Source organism: Sebastes umbrosus, chromosome 11 (assembly GCF_015220745.1).
Source record: "Sebastes umbrosus isolate fSebUmb1 chromosome 11, fSebUmb1.pri, whole genome shotgun sequence".
Lineage (NCBI taxonomy): Eukaryota > Metazoa > Chordata > Actinopteri > Perciformes > Sebastidae > Sebastes > Sebastes umbrosus.
Window position 1 is genome coordinate 15971476 of NC_051279.1, and position 13872 is coordinate 15985347.

General features: G+C 39.0%; 1 protein-coding gene across 2 annotated transcripts; it reads right to left on the reverse strand.

Moving 5' to 3' along the window:
- Positions 1 to 9791: 9791 nt before the first annotated feature.
- LOC119497239 (protein S100-A9-like) lies at positions 9792 to 11995 on the reverse strand. 2 transcript variants are annotated; one of them, XM_037785202.1, is made up of 3 exons: positions 11984 to 11995; positions 10152 to 10291; positions 9792 to 10044 (listed from the first exon to the last, which is right to left on the reverse strand). In XM_037785202.1, exons 2-3 carry the CDS (start codon positions 10281 to 10283, stop codon positions 9868 to 9870), a joined length of 309 nt encoding a protein of 102 aa, XP_037641130.1. In that variant the 5' UTR covers positions 10284 to 10291; positions 11984 to 11995; the 3' UTR covers positions 9792 to 9867. The 2 variants fall into 2 exon arrangements, with proteins under 2 accessions (XP_037641130.1, XP_037641129.1); XM_037785201.1 differs by lacking the exon at positions 11984 to 11995 and adding an exon at positions 10710 to 10869.
- Between the last annotated feature and the right edge of the window lie 1877 nt (positions 11996 to 13872).

Below are 13872 nucleotides of genomic sequence, written 5' to 3' on the forward strand. Positions count from 1 at the left end.
GAGTAATTCAGGAAGGTCTTCCGGAGGATGGTAAATGCCGCTTTGAGATCACAGTCTGACATGTTGGCTGGAATGAGAAAATAGTGTTGATTGTGTACTCCAGTGTGTATTTATTTATTCATCTTACACATGAGTTGGACTCCTGGATGAGCAGCATCAGTACAAGCTAATACTCTGATTTTGTTTCTCTCTAAATCTTGCGCTTTTGTTGCCTTGTCATCTTTTCGCTGTCCCTCAGAGGTAAATACTCCATTTCTGAGTTGGTAGTTTGGTGTGACAGGCAAGTTGCATTTGTCGCTATTTTAATATTCAAATTAGGATTGTTATTCTTACCATAGATTGACATGTTAATACTATTCAGAGGTAGCACTCCACACAGTGCACAAACTACACCCAGAATCTCATTCATGCATCTCATTCGACATAATGCTACATATAATGTATCAAGTATTTAGATAAATTCAATCCAAAATGGTTAATGCTGTATTTAAAAAAAATTGTAAAACATATTTCCACTTACCAAAGTTGTACGATAACTTCGAGAGGTCGAGACGGTGGAAGAGAGGGATTTGTGAAGAGAGCACAGACACAAACCTTTTTAAATGCAGGTTGTCAAACCTTCTTTTCAAGCCCCCACCCCTCTTTCTGTCTTTTTTCTTGAATGTACTCTTTCCTGCTTTTCCTCTAACGTAAGCCCCGTTTAAAACCAGTGCTACCAGTTTGGGAAGTAATGTTATGTAATGGTGGTCATGTAATCTTTTTTCAGTGTGTACGATAAGGAAACATCAAATGCTCTTGATACATGGATATCCATAACCTGTAAGGACCTTTTTTTAACTCAACCTAAAAAAAAAATGTGTTTTCTTATTTCAGTGCAAACATTGACTCTAAGTTCCAGAGTCATTTTCTTTATAGTCAAACTAGCACAGCTGGTTTTGCAGAGGTCATTGTCCCAGGGCTATAATACATCACTGCACATAATAACCCTGACAGGCATTCCATAGATAAAGACACAGTATGTTACACACAGCTCTCTCCAGACTTGTCATATACATGCCAGGGTTGAGTAGCATTTCTTTCACAACAAAGCTCCAAGAGTTGCTAAAAGGAAAACCAACTTGTAAATGGAAATGCCAATATCTTTATCTTCTTGTTTAAAATCTATTTGAGAATGTTGCCTTTTTTCTTATTTGATCTATTTCAGTTGATGTATGTGTTGATTGTTGTGATTATTTATTTTTCCAGTCACTTAATTAATTACTTTTTAACCATTTCAAAGACCTCCATGCAAGACTTTTGCTAACACATATATGTGTCAATAATCAAACACTAAATGGGACAATTGTAAATGGAGTACTTTTTGCTGTAAATCATTTTTACTTGTTATGGAGTATTTTTATATCGTGGGTAATTTTAAATAAAAGATTAGGGTATTACTTCCAACACTGCCAGCAAACTGTGGCAACACTGTGTTTGACTAACATCACACCAAACACTAAGCTTTAGCCTGCTGAGTCATATGTCAACAGCAAATTTAATGCCACCTGAAGCTACTTCTGTACAAACTGTTTGTATGTCTTTCTGTATGACTATTATCTCAATTTAATCTACTACTCATGTCAGCTTTAATACTGTGTTTGTATACATCAATGTGTCCCAGGAAAATAATACAAACTATCACGAACAAAGCAACAAGTACAAGAGGCTGAGTCGGAACTTCAACAATGTGTCTAGTCTGCACACAGACAATTATCTTGCAACTGTGGGTTATTTCTAATATCGTGACCTGGTCACTGTGTGGTGAAACAGCTGATGGTTAGAGTGAGGGGTTTGTATAAATGTAATGAGAGACACCAGTACAGACAGTAGAAGACAAAAGCAGAGGATAGTCATGGTCAAGAGACACCATGATTCACTGGTGGGGAATGTTTGCAGACACCAAAATGTGCCGAGCAATTCTGCATATAGAGAATACTGTCCTCCCTCCACACACCAACACCTACTGAAAAAATATCTGCTCAGTACATCACCCATTAAAAACGGTGTAATGGTTTCATAACTATTGTGATAATTAACCCCCTTCCTATAGTGTAGATTTGTCAACAACTCTAGGGACTGTGTTGGACTGGGTGGTAGAACGATGTACATAGAAGTTGTGTTTTGTGAGTTCCCATGATTCAGCACAGCTGCCTGTGGTTGAGTCCTTATGGATTATCCAGTTACTTAAAAGGGCAGGCCAAACCCTCAAACAAATACTGGCAGTTAAACCTTTAAACAGCTTCAAGTGTTGAATAGCGAACAGCCGTTACACAAGTTTCAACCAGCCTAGGTATTTGCAGGAATGCACCAGGATTATTTGTCTATCTGTCTGACTTTTGTGAAGAAGATACTGATTTGATGTATTTAGCCATACCAATGTCTGTCTGTTGGACAGTCAGTCGATCCACCACTTGGGACCAGACTGAAATTAACAACAGAAACAACTATTGGATGGATTGCCATGAAACTCGGTCCAGATGCCCAAAGTTTTCAATTCTTCAGTGAAATATTTACATATCTACTTGATGGATTGCCACAAAAGTGTGAACAGACATTCATAATCCTCAGGACTCTGGTGATCCTATGATTTTTCCTCCAATGCCACCATGAAGTTGACTTTTTGTGGTTTTGAGTGAAACATCTCAACAACTGAAATTTCCCCCCAGGATGAATAATAATCATTTTGGTGATCCCTTTGCTTTCCATCTAGCGCCATCATCAGGTCAAAATGTTCCCATAAGCCTCAGCTGTACTTTGTTTTTAATCCTAATTAACAGGTTAGCATGCTAACATGCTAAACTAAGATGGCGAACATGGTAAACATCTTAGCGTTGTCATTGTGAGCATGTTAGCACGCTGATGTTAGCATTCAGCTGTTCCTAAGTGAAGCCTCAGAGAGTTGTGAGTGTGGCTGCAGACTTTTAGTCTTGTTAATATATTTTTGAAAACAAAATCTGAAAACTGGATTATAGTATGATTTGAGTGTGACATGTAGACTGTATATAAGAAATGGATATAGTCATGGTGACGTCACACATGGATTTGTGGACTGACGTTTTGAAGCCTCGAGTTCGGCATTTTGGCCGTCGCCATCTTGGTTTTTGGCCGGTGCCATATTGTTTTTTTGCAACCAGAAGTGACACGAGAGGGCGGAACTAAGCACAGCCGAACGCTGAATAAGACATTTTTAGGCGACCAAAAATGTTATAATTAACTTTCATGAACAGAAAACACATTGTGAAAGGGTTAAAGTTGTAAGACGAAAACATACCCTGCTTTATGGTCTATTTGACTCTAAATGGGACGATAATTTACTAAATGAACATCATGCTGTATTGAAGAAGACTTGAAACTAGCGATTGAGACCATAAACTCATGTTTACAATGTTTACTGAGGTAATAAATCAAGTGAGAAGTAGGCTCATTTTTCTCATAGACTTCTATACAATCAGATTTATTTTTGCCACCAGAGGAGTCGCCCCCTGCTGGCTATTAGAAAAAAAATGCAAGTTTAAGGCACTTCTACATTGGCTTCACTTCTCAGACCCAGAGGTTGCTCACTGGTGTGACACACAGCAGCAGTATGTGCAGATATTTACCACTTGGCGACTTCTAAGATAAGACAAGAAGAGATCAAGTTTATTGTCCGTTAACACAAAAAGTTGTTTTGCCTCACATACTCCAAACAATAAACTGAATAACAAAAAAACAAAACACAAAAAACATCTGGTCACCCTCCAGCAACCATCAGAAGACACACAACATTGCAACATCTGAGAAAAACCCACCCTCACACACACACACACACACACACACACATACAACTCCAGCAGCTCCAGTAAAAGTGTGCAATGTGCTTCGGGGCTGTTTTTGTCAAAGCAGGCTGCTGTTGTGTGTTGTGTTGTCTCTGCCTCTCTCCCGTGGTAACAACACCAAAAAAAAAATTTCCACTACAACCCAGTGGTTGATTGTGTGTGTATGTGTGTGTGCACAAGAATGCTTGTTTACCTCAAGCGGAGGATTTCACAGAGGAAGTAAATTGCTCTTCATTCTTTCTCCGCCCTGTTTTTTTCCGTTTGGATAATACACATCCACCGAAAATGCAAAGTTATGTGATGTCAACAAATCATTCACTTCCTGATTCCTGTAAATCAACATATGCATTCAATTATTGCAGCTTGATCAACAAAAAGCTTGTAGCTGTTAAACAGCTCCGCTTGCGCAAGAGTGTGTCATAACCCTGTTGAGTTCATTATGGTTTATGGGCTATGGTTTGGCTGAAACTATCCCTGGAAAGGAATGACAGATCAAAACCGAAGCTTAGTTCTCTTAGCAGTTGTGTGGTTTGAGCAAGAATAATGCAGCTTGGGTTACAATGAGTTACCACTGGACAGCAGGAAATGTGACACCCACAGACACAATGGAGTCCAAGTTTGTCCTGTATGCCTCTCCCCCTCTCTCTCTTTCTTTCTTTGTGCTTTTTTGGATCTGGTTTTCATTGTTTCTCTGCTTTGTCAGTTAGTATTATTACTGCTTATGTGGAAGCTGTCGATGACAATATGCTCTTGTAAAACAAACAAACAAATGTAATTGGACTCTTTTGCAGTGCATGTAGTATAACTCTATATAGTGAAGAAACACATTCTCATCCCAACTCGTCGCATACTGCTGCTTTGTCACGCCCCTTGGTGTCACTTTGTTTTCAGCATCAAAACCACTATAGTTACCCTTGGCGTCACAACAAAACCACTATTAGGTTTAGGAAAGAACTACATGGTTGGGCCTAAAACTACTATGTTTGTACAGTGAAAATGACACTGAACGTTGTGAACACGGGACATGAACCAACAGCTGATTGTAACGTGAAACTTAACACACGGGAGCGCACGGGACATGAACAGCGGTCTTCTGGATGAAAGCCAAGTTGGCTTTCGGATTGGTTTACAATATACTGTAGTTAATGGCCCGGTGTGATTCATACCAACGCTAAAGGGTGTCTTGTATGGCGGTACCGAAAGTCGACGGCTGTGACAAAGCTTTGGTATTTGACACCTTGTGAATGATAACGGGCAGAGTGAAAGCACCATTCATAAAAAATAATTTGTGCTGCCTGCACTCTGTTCTTGCTGTGGCTATTGAGTTTGTTGTGTTTACCTTACTACTACTACTACTACTACTACTACTACTACCATACTACGGTTAGAAAGAGCCGTTGTTAAAAGTCAACGTTGATTTATTTGTGATGTAACTTCCGTACTTGAGTTACGCCTCTTATGGAGTTATTTTAAGCCAAACCACGATCTTTTGCTAAACCAAACTAAATAGTTTAGTTGGCTAATCCTAACCAAATTGATCCTTTCCTAAGCCTAACTAAGTAGTTTTGTTGCCTAATCCTAACCAAGTGGATATTTTCCTAAACTTAAAGGGACTATTTGTAACTTTTTAAGCGTATAAATGTAGCGGGTCGCCACACATGCGCGCTCGCATATGCGCGTTCGCGTGTGGCCGCTGCCTTTCCTCCTCTGCCTGCCTGCCTTCACTCAGAGAGCGCGCGTGTTCTCAGCTCGCTCCACCTCGCTCCACCTTTAGACGTGAACGCGCGCTCACTCCTCACTGCAGAAGAGTTAGTTTAGCTCTGAGAATATCTAGTGGACGTTTTTGCAGAAATAACTGCTGCAACTCCTCCAGACCAACAGAGGTTTCCCGTGTCTTGTGAAGTGACGGAGCTCCTCAGCTAGTAACGTTATCGTCTCGTTACCGACCGGGTACCGGTGTCTCCCTGCTCTCTCCGGCTGCGGGCGGAGAGAGCAGGGAGACACGCTGCAAAGCCCCGCTGCATCAGCCTGCGCTGAGGCAGTAAAGGCCAACACTAGGATCAGATCTAAATCATGTTCATGGAGAGACCTTCGTCTGGTTAGCTAACATTACTGCCAAGCAGCTGAAATATAGAGTTATATTGTGGTTTTAGCTGACGTGTGTCGCCTCACTGTTTTGAGCGATGCTCGTTCAGGTATATTTAGAGCGAGCAAGCGCGAGCCCGACGCTGACTTTCGTTGATTTCACGGCCACAGGTGTCGCTGTTAAGAAGCATTTCTGAAAGTTACAAATAGTCCCTTTAACTAATTAAAGATAAGATTTAAGATAAAAGACCGAGAATCTTTTTGCTGCCTAAACCTAAGGAAGTTGTTTCCTGTGAAGACGGAAGTATATTTTGAAAAGACTGTATGCATGTAACGAGCTGAAATTGGCGCGTGTTGCTGGACATTCGTAGGAAAAGAAACGAAAAAGAAAAAATAACTTTTTCGTAAGATATCATACGAACCGTTGTTCTACTACATGTGAGGTTTTTGTTGTGCAGGTGCTGATTTGACGGTTAATGAGTGTTCTAATGTTGTGATTTATAGGGATGAAATCAAGTTTGCAAGTGTGTTTATAACATATATGTATTGCCTTTCATGATATCACCTTCATGGAATTACCCCCCTGAGTAATAATTGATGACTAATGTGGTTATTGTAATTCAGTAACTACTACTATTTTTTGTTACTTTATTTCTGTTTAGTTCACCTTAGAAATTGAGATGTGACAGTGATACCATAGATATATATACTGTATATATCCTCCGGGAATCAAAATAAAGAACAAAGAAGCAAAGGTGGAGATGATGACACCTGGGCAGGGTGTGTTCTTCTCCCCGCCTGGGGCGTGATTTGAATGGACATTTACGCTTGTCACTGATTCATTTACTTTTATAGACTCTTCAGGATTAATTATATGTCATTATGGAGTAGAACAGGAATTAGGGTTAATTTATGCTTACACTACACTAGTTTGCTTCTGCAGCCAGTAATTTGGGTTCCTTGTCGAGCACTTGTTAATCTGTTATAGTGGATTACACAGAAATATGTTTAGTACTTGTATCTGGAGGTTTAATATCATAAATACATTTCACAAAGAGCACATTTTAACTTACAGTAGTTTGAAAGCAGGATGCTTTTATAGCCAATAGTGTGCTGACAGATGTGCTGACATGATTGTTGGTCTCACGCCAACAGGTGTAGCACTATATATATTATATAATCGTTTCTTGTTACAGCCTGCAGCAGCAACCTGAGTCTGCTGGAGTGTGAGCGAGTTAACACGTTGTGGATTTCTTATGTCATCAGATCAGTGATATGGACACATTCCAGTTGTTTGAAGGGATAAGAGGCAAATAACAGCAAACTTGATTAATGTATGGATAAAATAAAATGTCTCATGATTATGTCGAGTTTTACGTCTGCCTTCTGTGTTTTGTTCCTAATATATATTAAACAATAAATCCACTGTGCATTGAGGGGTTGAGGATTACATCATGTTTCAAAAGTGGTTCTTTCTGACTGAGAAGGAGAAAAGGAGTTGGCTTTACATCATGCCTTTGTTTTACACAGACATCAGAGCATTTGCATTCTGTTTATTCAGCTTGAACTGGCTGACGGATTCATGAAGGCGATGCTTTCAAACAAATAGATGCAAAACTCCAACGTCATCGACCTAACAGAGTTTTCTTTGTGTGTGGGTTACGCAGTCAATGACTACCACAGTACAACAAAAAAGCAAGGTGAACACTACACAGAGGATCACTGCCTGCAGCAGGTTTTTTGTGGACGGACAGGTTGCTCGGTTGACAGGTTGACGGCAGGGTTACCTGGCCCATAAAGTTGATTTTGAATCCTACTCTCAATTTCTAATTGATTAAGAGGTCTTTAATATGTGAAATAACAACGGAAACTGAGTTTTTAATGTTTTCTGATGTTGTTGATGTTTGTTCACATTAATGGTGTGTGTAAATAAAACCTACTTTTTCAATTATGAGCAATTGAAAAGAAACAAAATGCAAGATGTCTTTCTTTGTAAATCAAACTTTTCAATTATATATGTGTTTAGACCTGTAATTATGACACAAAGATAGAAGTCCTAAATGGGGATTACAAATGACACCATCTAAAATCAACAATAGATGACAAAGCAGAATTTTCAAGGATTATGTCAAAACGTGAAGTATTCTGTTTGAAAGTTTATGGAAACCCTCCACATTTCAGTTTCGAAACATATTCACAGTACATGACAGAACAGGACAGGCTTTTATGGCCAACAAAGTGCTAGCAGATGCTCACCTCTTACAGTATATACAGTATTTCAATGCACTTGCTCCACCTGGCAGGCAGCAGGGAGAATGCAGTGTTTAATAAACATGGGCGAGCAATGGGTGTGACTCTTAGGAAGTGGTGAGGACACAAATTGCAGGAGATTCATCGGTCCTTCTCCATAAAAATATAACATCACTGAATCGCTGAATTTCTTCCAGTGTTACTTTACACTCTGTGGCTACTCAAAGCTTCTAAATACAAACTTTTCTACGCCGGTTTAGAATATATTCTTAGTTGTGTACACACACTTGAGAACTGTATAACTAAAACATTTGTCATGCAGGTTGATAAATTCGATGTCGGGGTTAAACGGTCTAATTTCTTTCTATTATGTGTATTTAATGTGCGACAGGCACATTTTGTGGACAGACAGGTCTCTCAGCCAATCACAAGTGGCTCGCAGGGAGGCGGGAGCATGGCAAAGGAGAGCCAATAGAAATGTATGTTTGTTTCCAGACAGACAGGAATGCAAGGGAGTTAACTTACAACTTTATGTCATCAGAAAAGTGATATGGACACATTACCGTCATTTGAAGGGACAACAGCGAACCCAACTGACTCTAATAGTTTATTAATTAATGGATAAAATAAAATTTCTCTGAAAATATGGCCAGCTCTGACCCTTTGGTGTTTCAAAAGAGGTTCTTTCTGACTAAGAAGCAGAAAAGGAGTTGGCTCAGTTTTAAAGCTAGAGTGAAGATACTGGCATCATATGAAACTAGAAAACCTCAGGACTCTATCGGTACTATGTCAAGCTAACTTGTTGCGAAGGAGGCTAAATAACGCTCCAAAATTACAATACATTTTGGCGAGGAAAAACTGGCTTGGCCATTTTCAAAGGGGTCCCTTGACCTCTGACCTCAGTATATGTGAATGAAAATAGGTACTATGAGTATCCACGAGTCTCCCCTGTACAGACATGCCCACTTTATGATAATCACATGCAGTTTGGGGCAAGTCATAGTCAAGTCAGCACACTGACACACTGACAGCTGTTGTTGCCTGTTGGGCTGCAGTTTGCCATGTTATGATTTGAGCATTTTGTTAATGCAGTACCTGTGAGGGTTTCTGGACAATATTTGTCAATGTTTTGTGTTGTTAATTGATTTCCAATGATAAATATATGCATACATTTGCATAAAGCAAGCATATTTGCCCACTCCCATGTTGATAAGTGTATTGACTGAAAAGGAGAAAAGGAGTTGGCTTTACTTCATGCCTTTGTTTCACACAGACATCAGAGCAGGAGCATTCTGTGTATTCAGCGTGAACTGGCTGACAGATTCATAAAGGCGGTGCTTTCAAACAAATAGATGCAAATAGGCATGGATAATCGGTTCGACACAAATAGATGGGAAAGAAAGAAAGAGAGAGTTTGAAAGGGAGTTGTGATGACTCTTACTGGGGGAAAAAAGGATGCAAAATGTAATATAATAATGTTGATATCAGCCAAACTTGCGGGGGGACTTCCATCAATAATTGCTTAATTGTTTCCATCCACAGCAATGACATTGAAAACTACTATGCAAGTGACAGTAAAATAAACAGATGAAGACACCCACATTGATTTAAACTCATTTTTATTTATTCTCAGCCAGTAATGAGGTTACACTACTTCGAAAAACAATTGAAAGTCACATTATGTAGCTTCTGGTGTTTCATCTTCATCTTCTTGCCCCTTGCCTCCCTTTTTGTTGTAGTGACGTTTGATCATGAAAGACACACACATAACGAACTCTCCAAAGTGGAGCTGTCCGTCGTGCTTCCTATCCTTCTTCTTCAAGATCTTGTTTATGGCAGCTTCATTGAGCTTTTCCTGGAGAACATACCATCACAGTTAACATGAAATGCATCCGAGTGGTGAATAAGAAGCAGGATAACAAGTGAATGTAAATTGTCATGTGAGTGTGTTGAGTGTCTTACTTTCATCTCGGGGTCTTCAATTTCTGTCTCCATGAGCTTCATGAACTCGTCCTTGCTTAGAACGCCATCATCACTAGCATACTCCATAAACATCTCCACAAGGTTGTTGATGGTTTGTTCCATACGAGCCATAGTTGTAGCTGGACATATTAAAAGAAACACAGCAGTTAATGCTTTTGAAACATAGAGGATGAACAGAACAGTTGTTGCCAAGATGTTTCCATGTCTTGCGAAGTATCTTGGTGTTGTTAAATTCGATATGCTATTAGACCAAAGTTTATGAAAGCTAACAATGTAAGAGTCAGAAGTTCAAACTCAACACTATGGAGGATTTCAAATGCACAGAGCTACTTGTACTTGCAACAGGACATTATAAAATCTTAGTAAATGAAAGGAACTAATTTAGTTTAGATTAATAATTAATGCTAATGTTTTGTCATTTCTGATGTGTCAAACTTTTCTGTATTCGTCATGCTCAGTATCTGGACACATTACAGCTATTATATTTCCCTCCACAAAACGTACTCCCTCCATATGTTGCTTTCCATCAGGACTCACCGTAGTTTTTCACGTTCACCAGGCGAAGAGAGATCACGTCTGTGTCAGCAGCTTGGTCCTAGAGGAGACTGATGTCGGACTGAAGGGGAAGCCTCCTTTTATAAGAGCAGTCAGACAATATCTGACACCTGTGAACAAACATGCATGCGGTGACTAGTGTACTGCTAGCCTACTCCCTACAAACCAGCTTCACCGGTCTTTTTTTACCGTAGGGGTGAGCAGGGTGATTTGAGCCTGTGGGGAAGTGGACCCACCCTTTGTTTCTAGGCAACCGTAGATAAAATTGGTAACGTGACCACACGTTTTTGAAGAGTCGTCCATTTTACTGATCCTGGGTTGGAGAGAGGCCCATATGACAAATGGTAAGCACATTTAGGTCCAAAAACAGTTTTTTTGCCACTCAAAGTGATTTTTTTATGTTCAAGGAGTCGTTATTTTTGTGTCTGAACAATTACAGACAAGTTTGATCTCACACGTGTGTTGGTGCTTTAGGAAGTTACAATATGAGGCTATACTGTTAAGGCAAATTCAAGTTGAGCCAAGGTACAACTTTATTTTTGAAAGCCATATTTTGAAAACTGTTTATTTTCGATCCAAAGTGAATATTCCCAAGGATGCACGACATCCTGAAATATGTTAAGTTGGAGACATTACTGTCATGCTGTCACTAAAGATGCCTGAAATAAAAATTGTCTCAACTCACCCCACTCTCCCCTACTGTATCAATAAAACATTCATTGTTGTAGATTTATGTTTGTATTGTTTTGCATTCACTGATATTGCTTTTATGTGTATGCATGTGTGTTACATTGATGTGTGAAGAGTTTGGGATTACAGCAGTTGGAGTATGAAGATCTGCAAGGTGGAGCCTATTGCGGAGAACATATCTGAAAGCTATACAGTGAGTTATCTCAGCCCCAAAATGGTAAGTTTCAAGATACAAAAAGGCAACATATTTTTATGTACATATATTATTACTAATTAATGTAGTCCAAAAAGAACCCAAAAATCAATGGTCACAGAAGCAAAGCTAAACCAAAAGTTTTGTAAATGAACCGTAATCCCTATTCTACTCCACAAATACATATGATTAATACTGAAGAAGATAGAGATTACTCTCAATTAAATGACATGTGTATCCATGTTTTAGTAAGGTTTTGGTCCCTTGTAAAACTTAAAGGTTATATACTTCATTATTGACCATAGATTTCACATATTTTCTCCACAATAGGCTCCACCTTGCAGCTCCTCAGTAAAAAGAAGGATTACCCCACCTTAGATTCCACCTTAAATCCAAACATTAGACAACACAAACTAAATCCACCTTCTGAGCAACGATACATATTTTGTGGCACAAAAGGAGCGGTGAAGCTGGTTTGTGGGGAGATTTCCAGTCCATGAATCACCATGTGTGTTTATTTATTATATGTACAGACATGTGTCAGACATCGTGTGTCTGCTCTTATAAAAGGAGGCGTTCTCCTCAGCAACTTATGGAGGGAGGGAGTTTGTGGGTAAAGAAGTCTGACACATGCAACAGAAATGATAAAATATTGTCTGTAAACTGGCAGCATTATTATTAATCTAAAACTTGAGAGTCCTTACATTTACTAAAGTTTGATTCTGTTCTACGTATAGTATTTCAATACACTTGCTCCACCTGGCAGGCAGCAGGGAGAATGTTGTATATAATATCATTGGCGCACAACGGGTGTGACTCTGATTCAGGAAGTGGTGAGGACACAAATTGGTCTTTCTCCATAAAAATATAACATCATGGAGTCACGGAATTTCCTCCAGTGTTACTTTAGTCTCTGTGGCTACTCAAAGCTTCTAAACACAAACGTTTATACGCAGGTTTAGAATATATTCTTAGCAGCATACACATATAAACCTGTGAACTATATAACTAAAACATTTGTCATGACTTTAGGTTGATAAATTAGATGCTAGACATATTAAGGCATTTACTTTTGTCACAATCACATATGTAAAAAAGTGCAAGATGCAGTATTAATTGTTGTCATCCATGCAGACATCCATCCTTTTGTAGGCTAACCATATAAAGGACCAAGAGGTTTACACTATGAAGTCGATCTTGCAACAAATTCAATATTAAAACTTAAATCCTATCTGTGTACTTTAAGCTGTTGTTGACATTTGTTGGACACTAATGGTAAACCTGCAATACCTGTTCTGACTGCTTAACTATTTTCTCACACAACCACATTAAACACAAGTATTTGTGGACAGACGGGTTACTCAGCCAATCATAAGTGCCTCACAGGGAAGCAAAGGTGAACCACTAGCAATGCATATTTGGTTCTAGACAAGCAGGAGTGTGAGGGAGTTAACACTTTGTGGAGTGGATGAAAATCCACTTGAAATTAAGCAAAATCGAATATAAATTTATATTAAAAGTGGTATGGACATATTGCTATTCTTGTTGGGACTGTTGTTGTGGTAATTAGGTCAAATGTCGAGATTTATTGCAAATTAAACGCACATTTTTTATCAATTCAAAATGTACCTTAAAGGGAGATTTGTCAGGTATTTAATACTCTTATCAACATAGGAGTGGGAAAATATGCTTACTTTATGCAAATGTATATTTATCATTAGAAATCAATTAACAACACAAAGCAATGACAAATATTGTCCAGAAACCCTCACAGGTACTGCATTTAGCATAATATAATTGCTCAAATCATAACATGGCAAACTGCAGCCCAACAGGCAACAACAGCTGTCAGTGTGTCAGTGTGCTGACTTTACTATGACTTGACCCAAACTGCATGTGATTATCATAAAGTGGGCATGTCTGTAAAGGGGAGACTTGTGGGTATCAATGGAACCCATTTTCATTCACATATCTGGAGGTCAGAGGTCAAGGGACCCCTTTGAAAGTGGTCATGCCAGTTTTTCCTCGCCAAGATTTATTGTAAGTTTGGAGCGTTAAACAACAAGCTAGTATGACATGGTTGGTACCAATGGATTCCTTAAGTTTCTCTAGTTTCATATGATGCCAGTATCTTCATTCTAGCTTTAAACCCAATGCAACCTAAAAATCGTAAGTTGCTTTAATGCGTTAAAGTAATTAGTGGCATTCAAACTAATTTGCGTTAACACGTTATTATTTGTTAACTTTGACAGCCCGAGACTA

Bases quoted from the DNA above. Each gene is read 5' to 3' on its own strand.
- LOC119497239 (XM_037785202.1), bottom strand. From the start codon at position 10,283: ATGGCTCGTATGGAACAAACCATCAACAACCTTGTGGAGATGTTTATG. The intron at 10,045-10,151 runs GTAAGACACTCA...TATGTTCTCCAG, and splicing joins TTGAAGACCCCGAGATGAAA to GAAAAGCTCAATGAAGCTGC.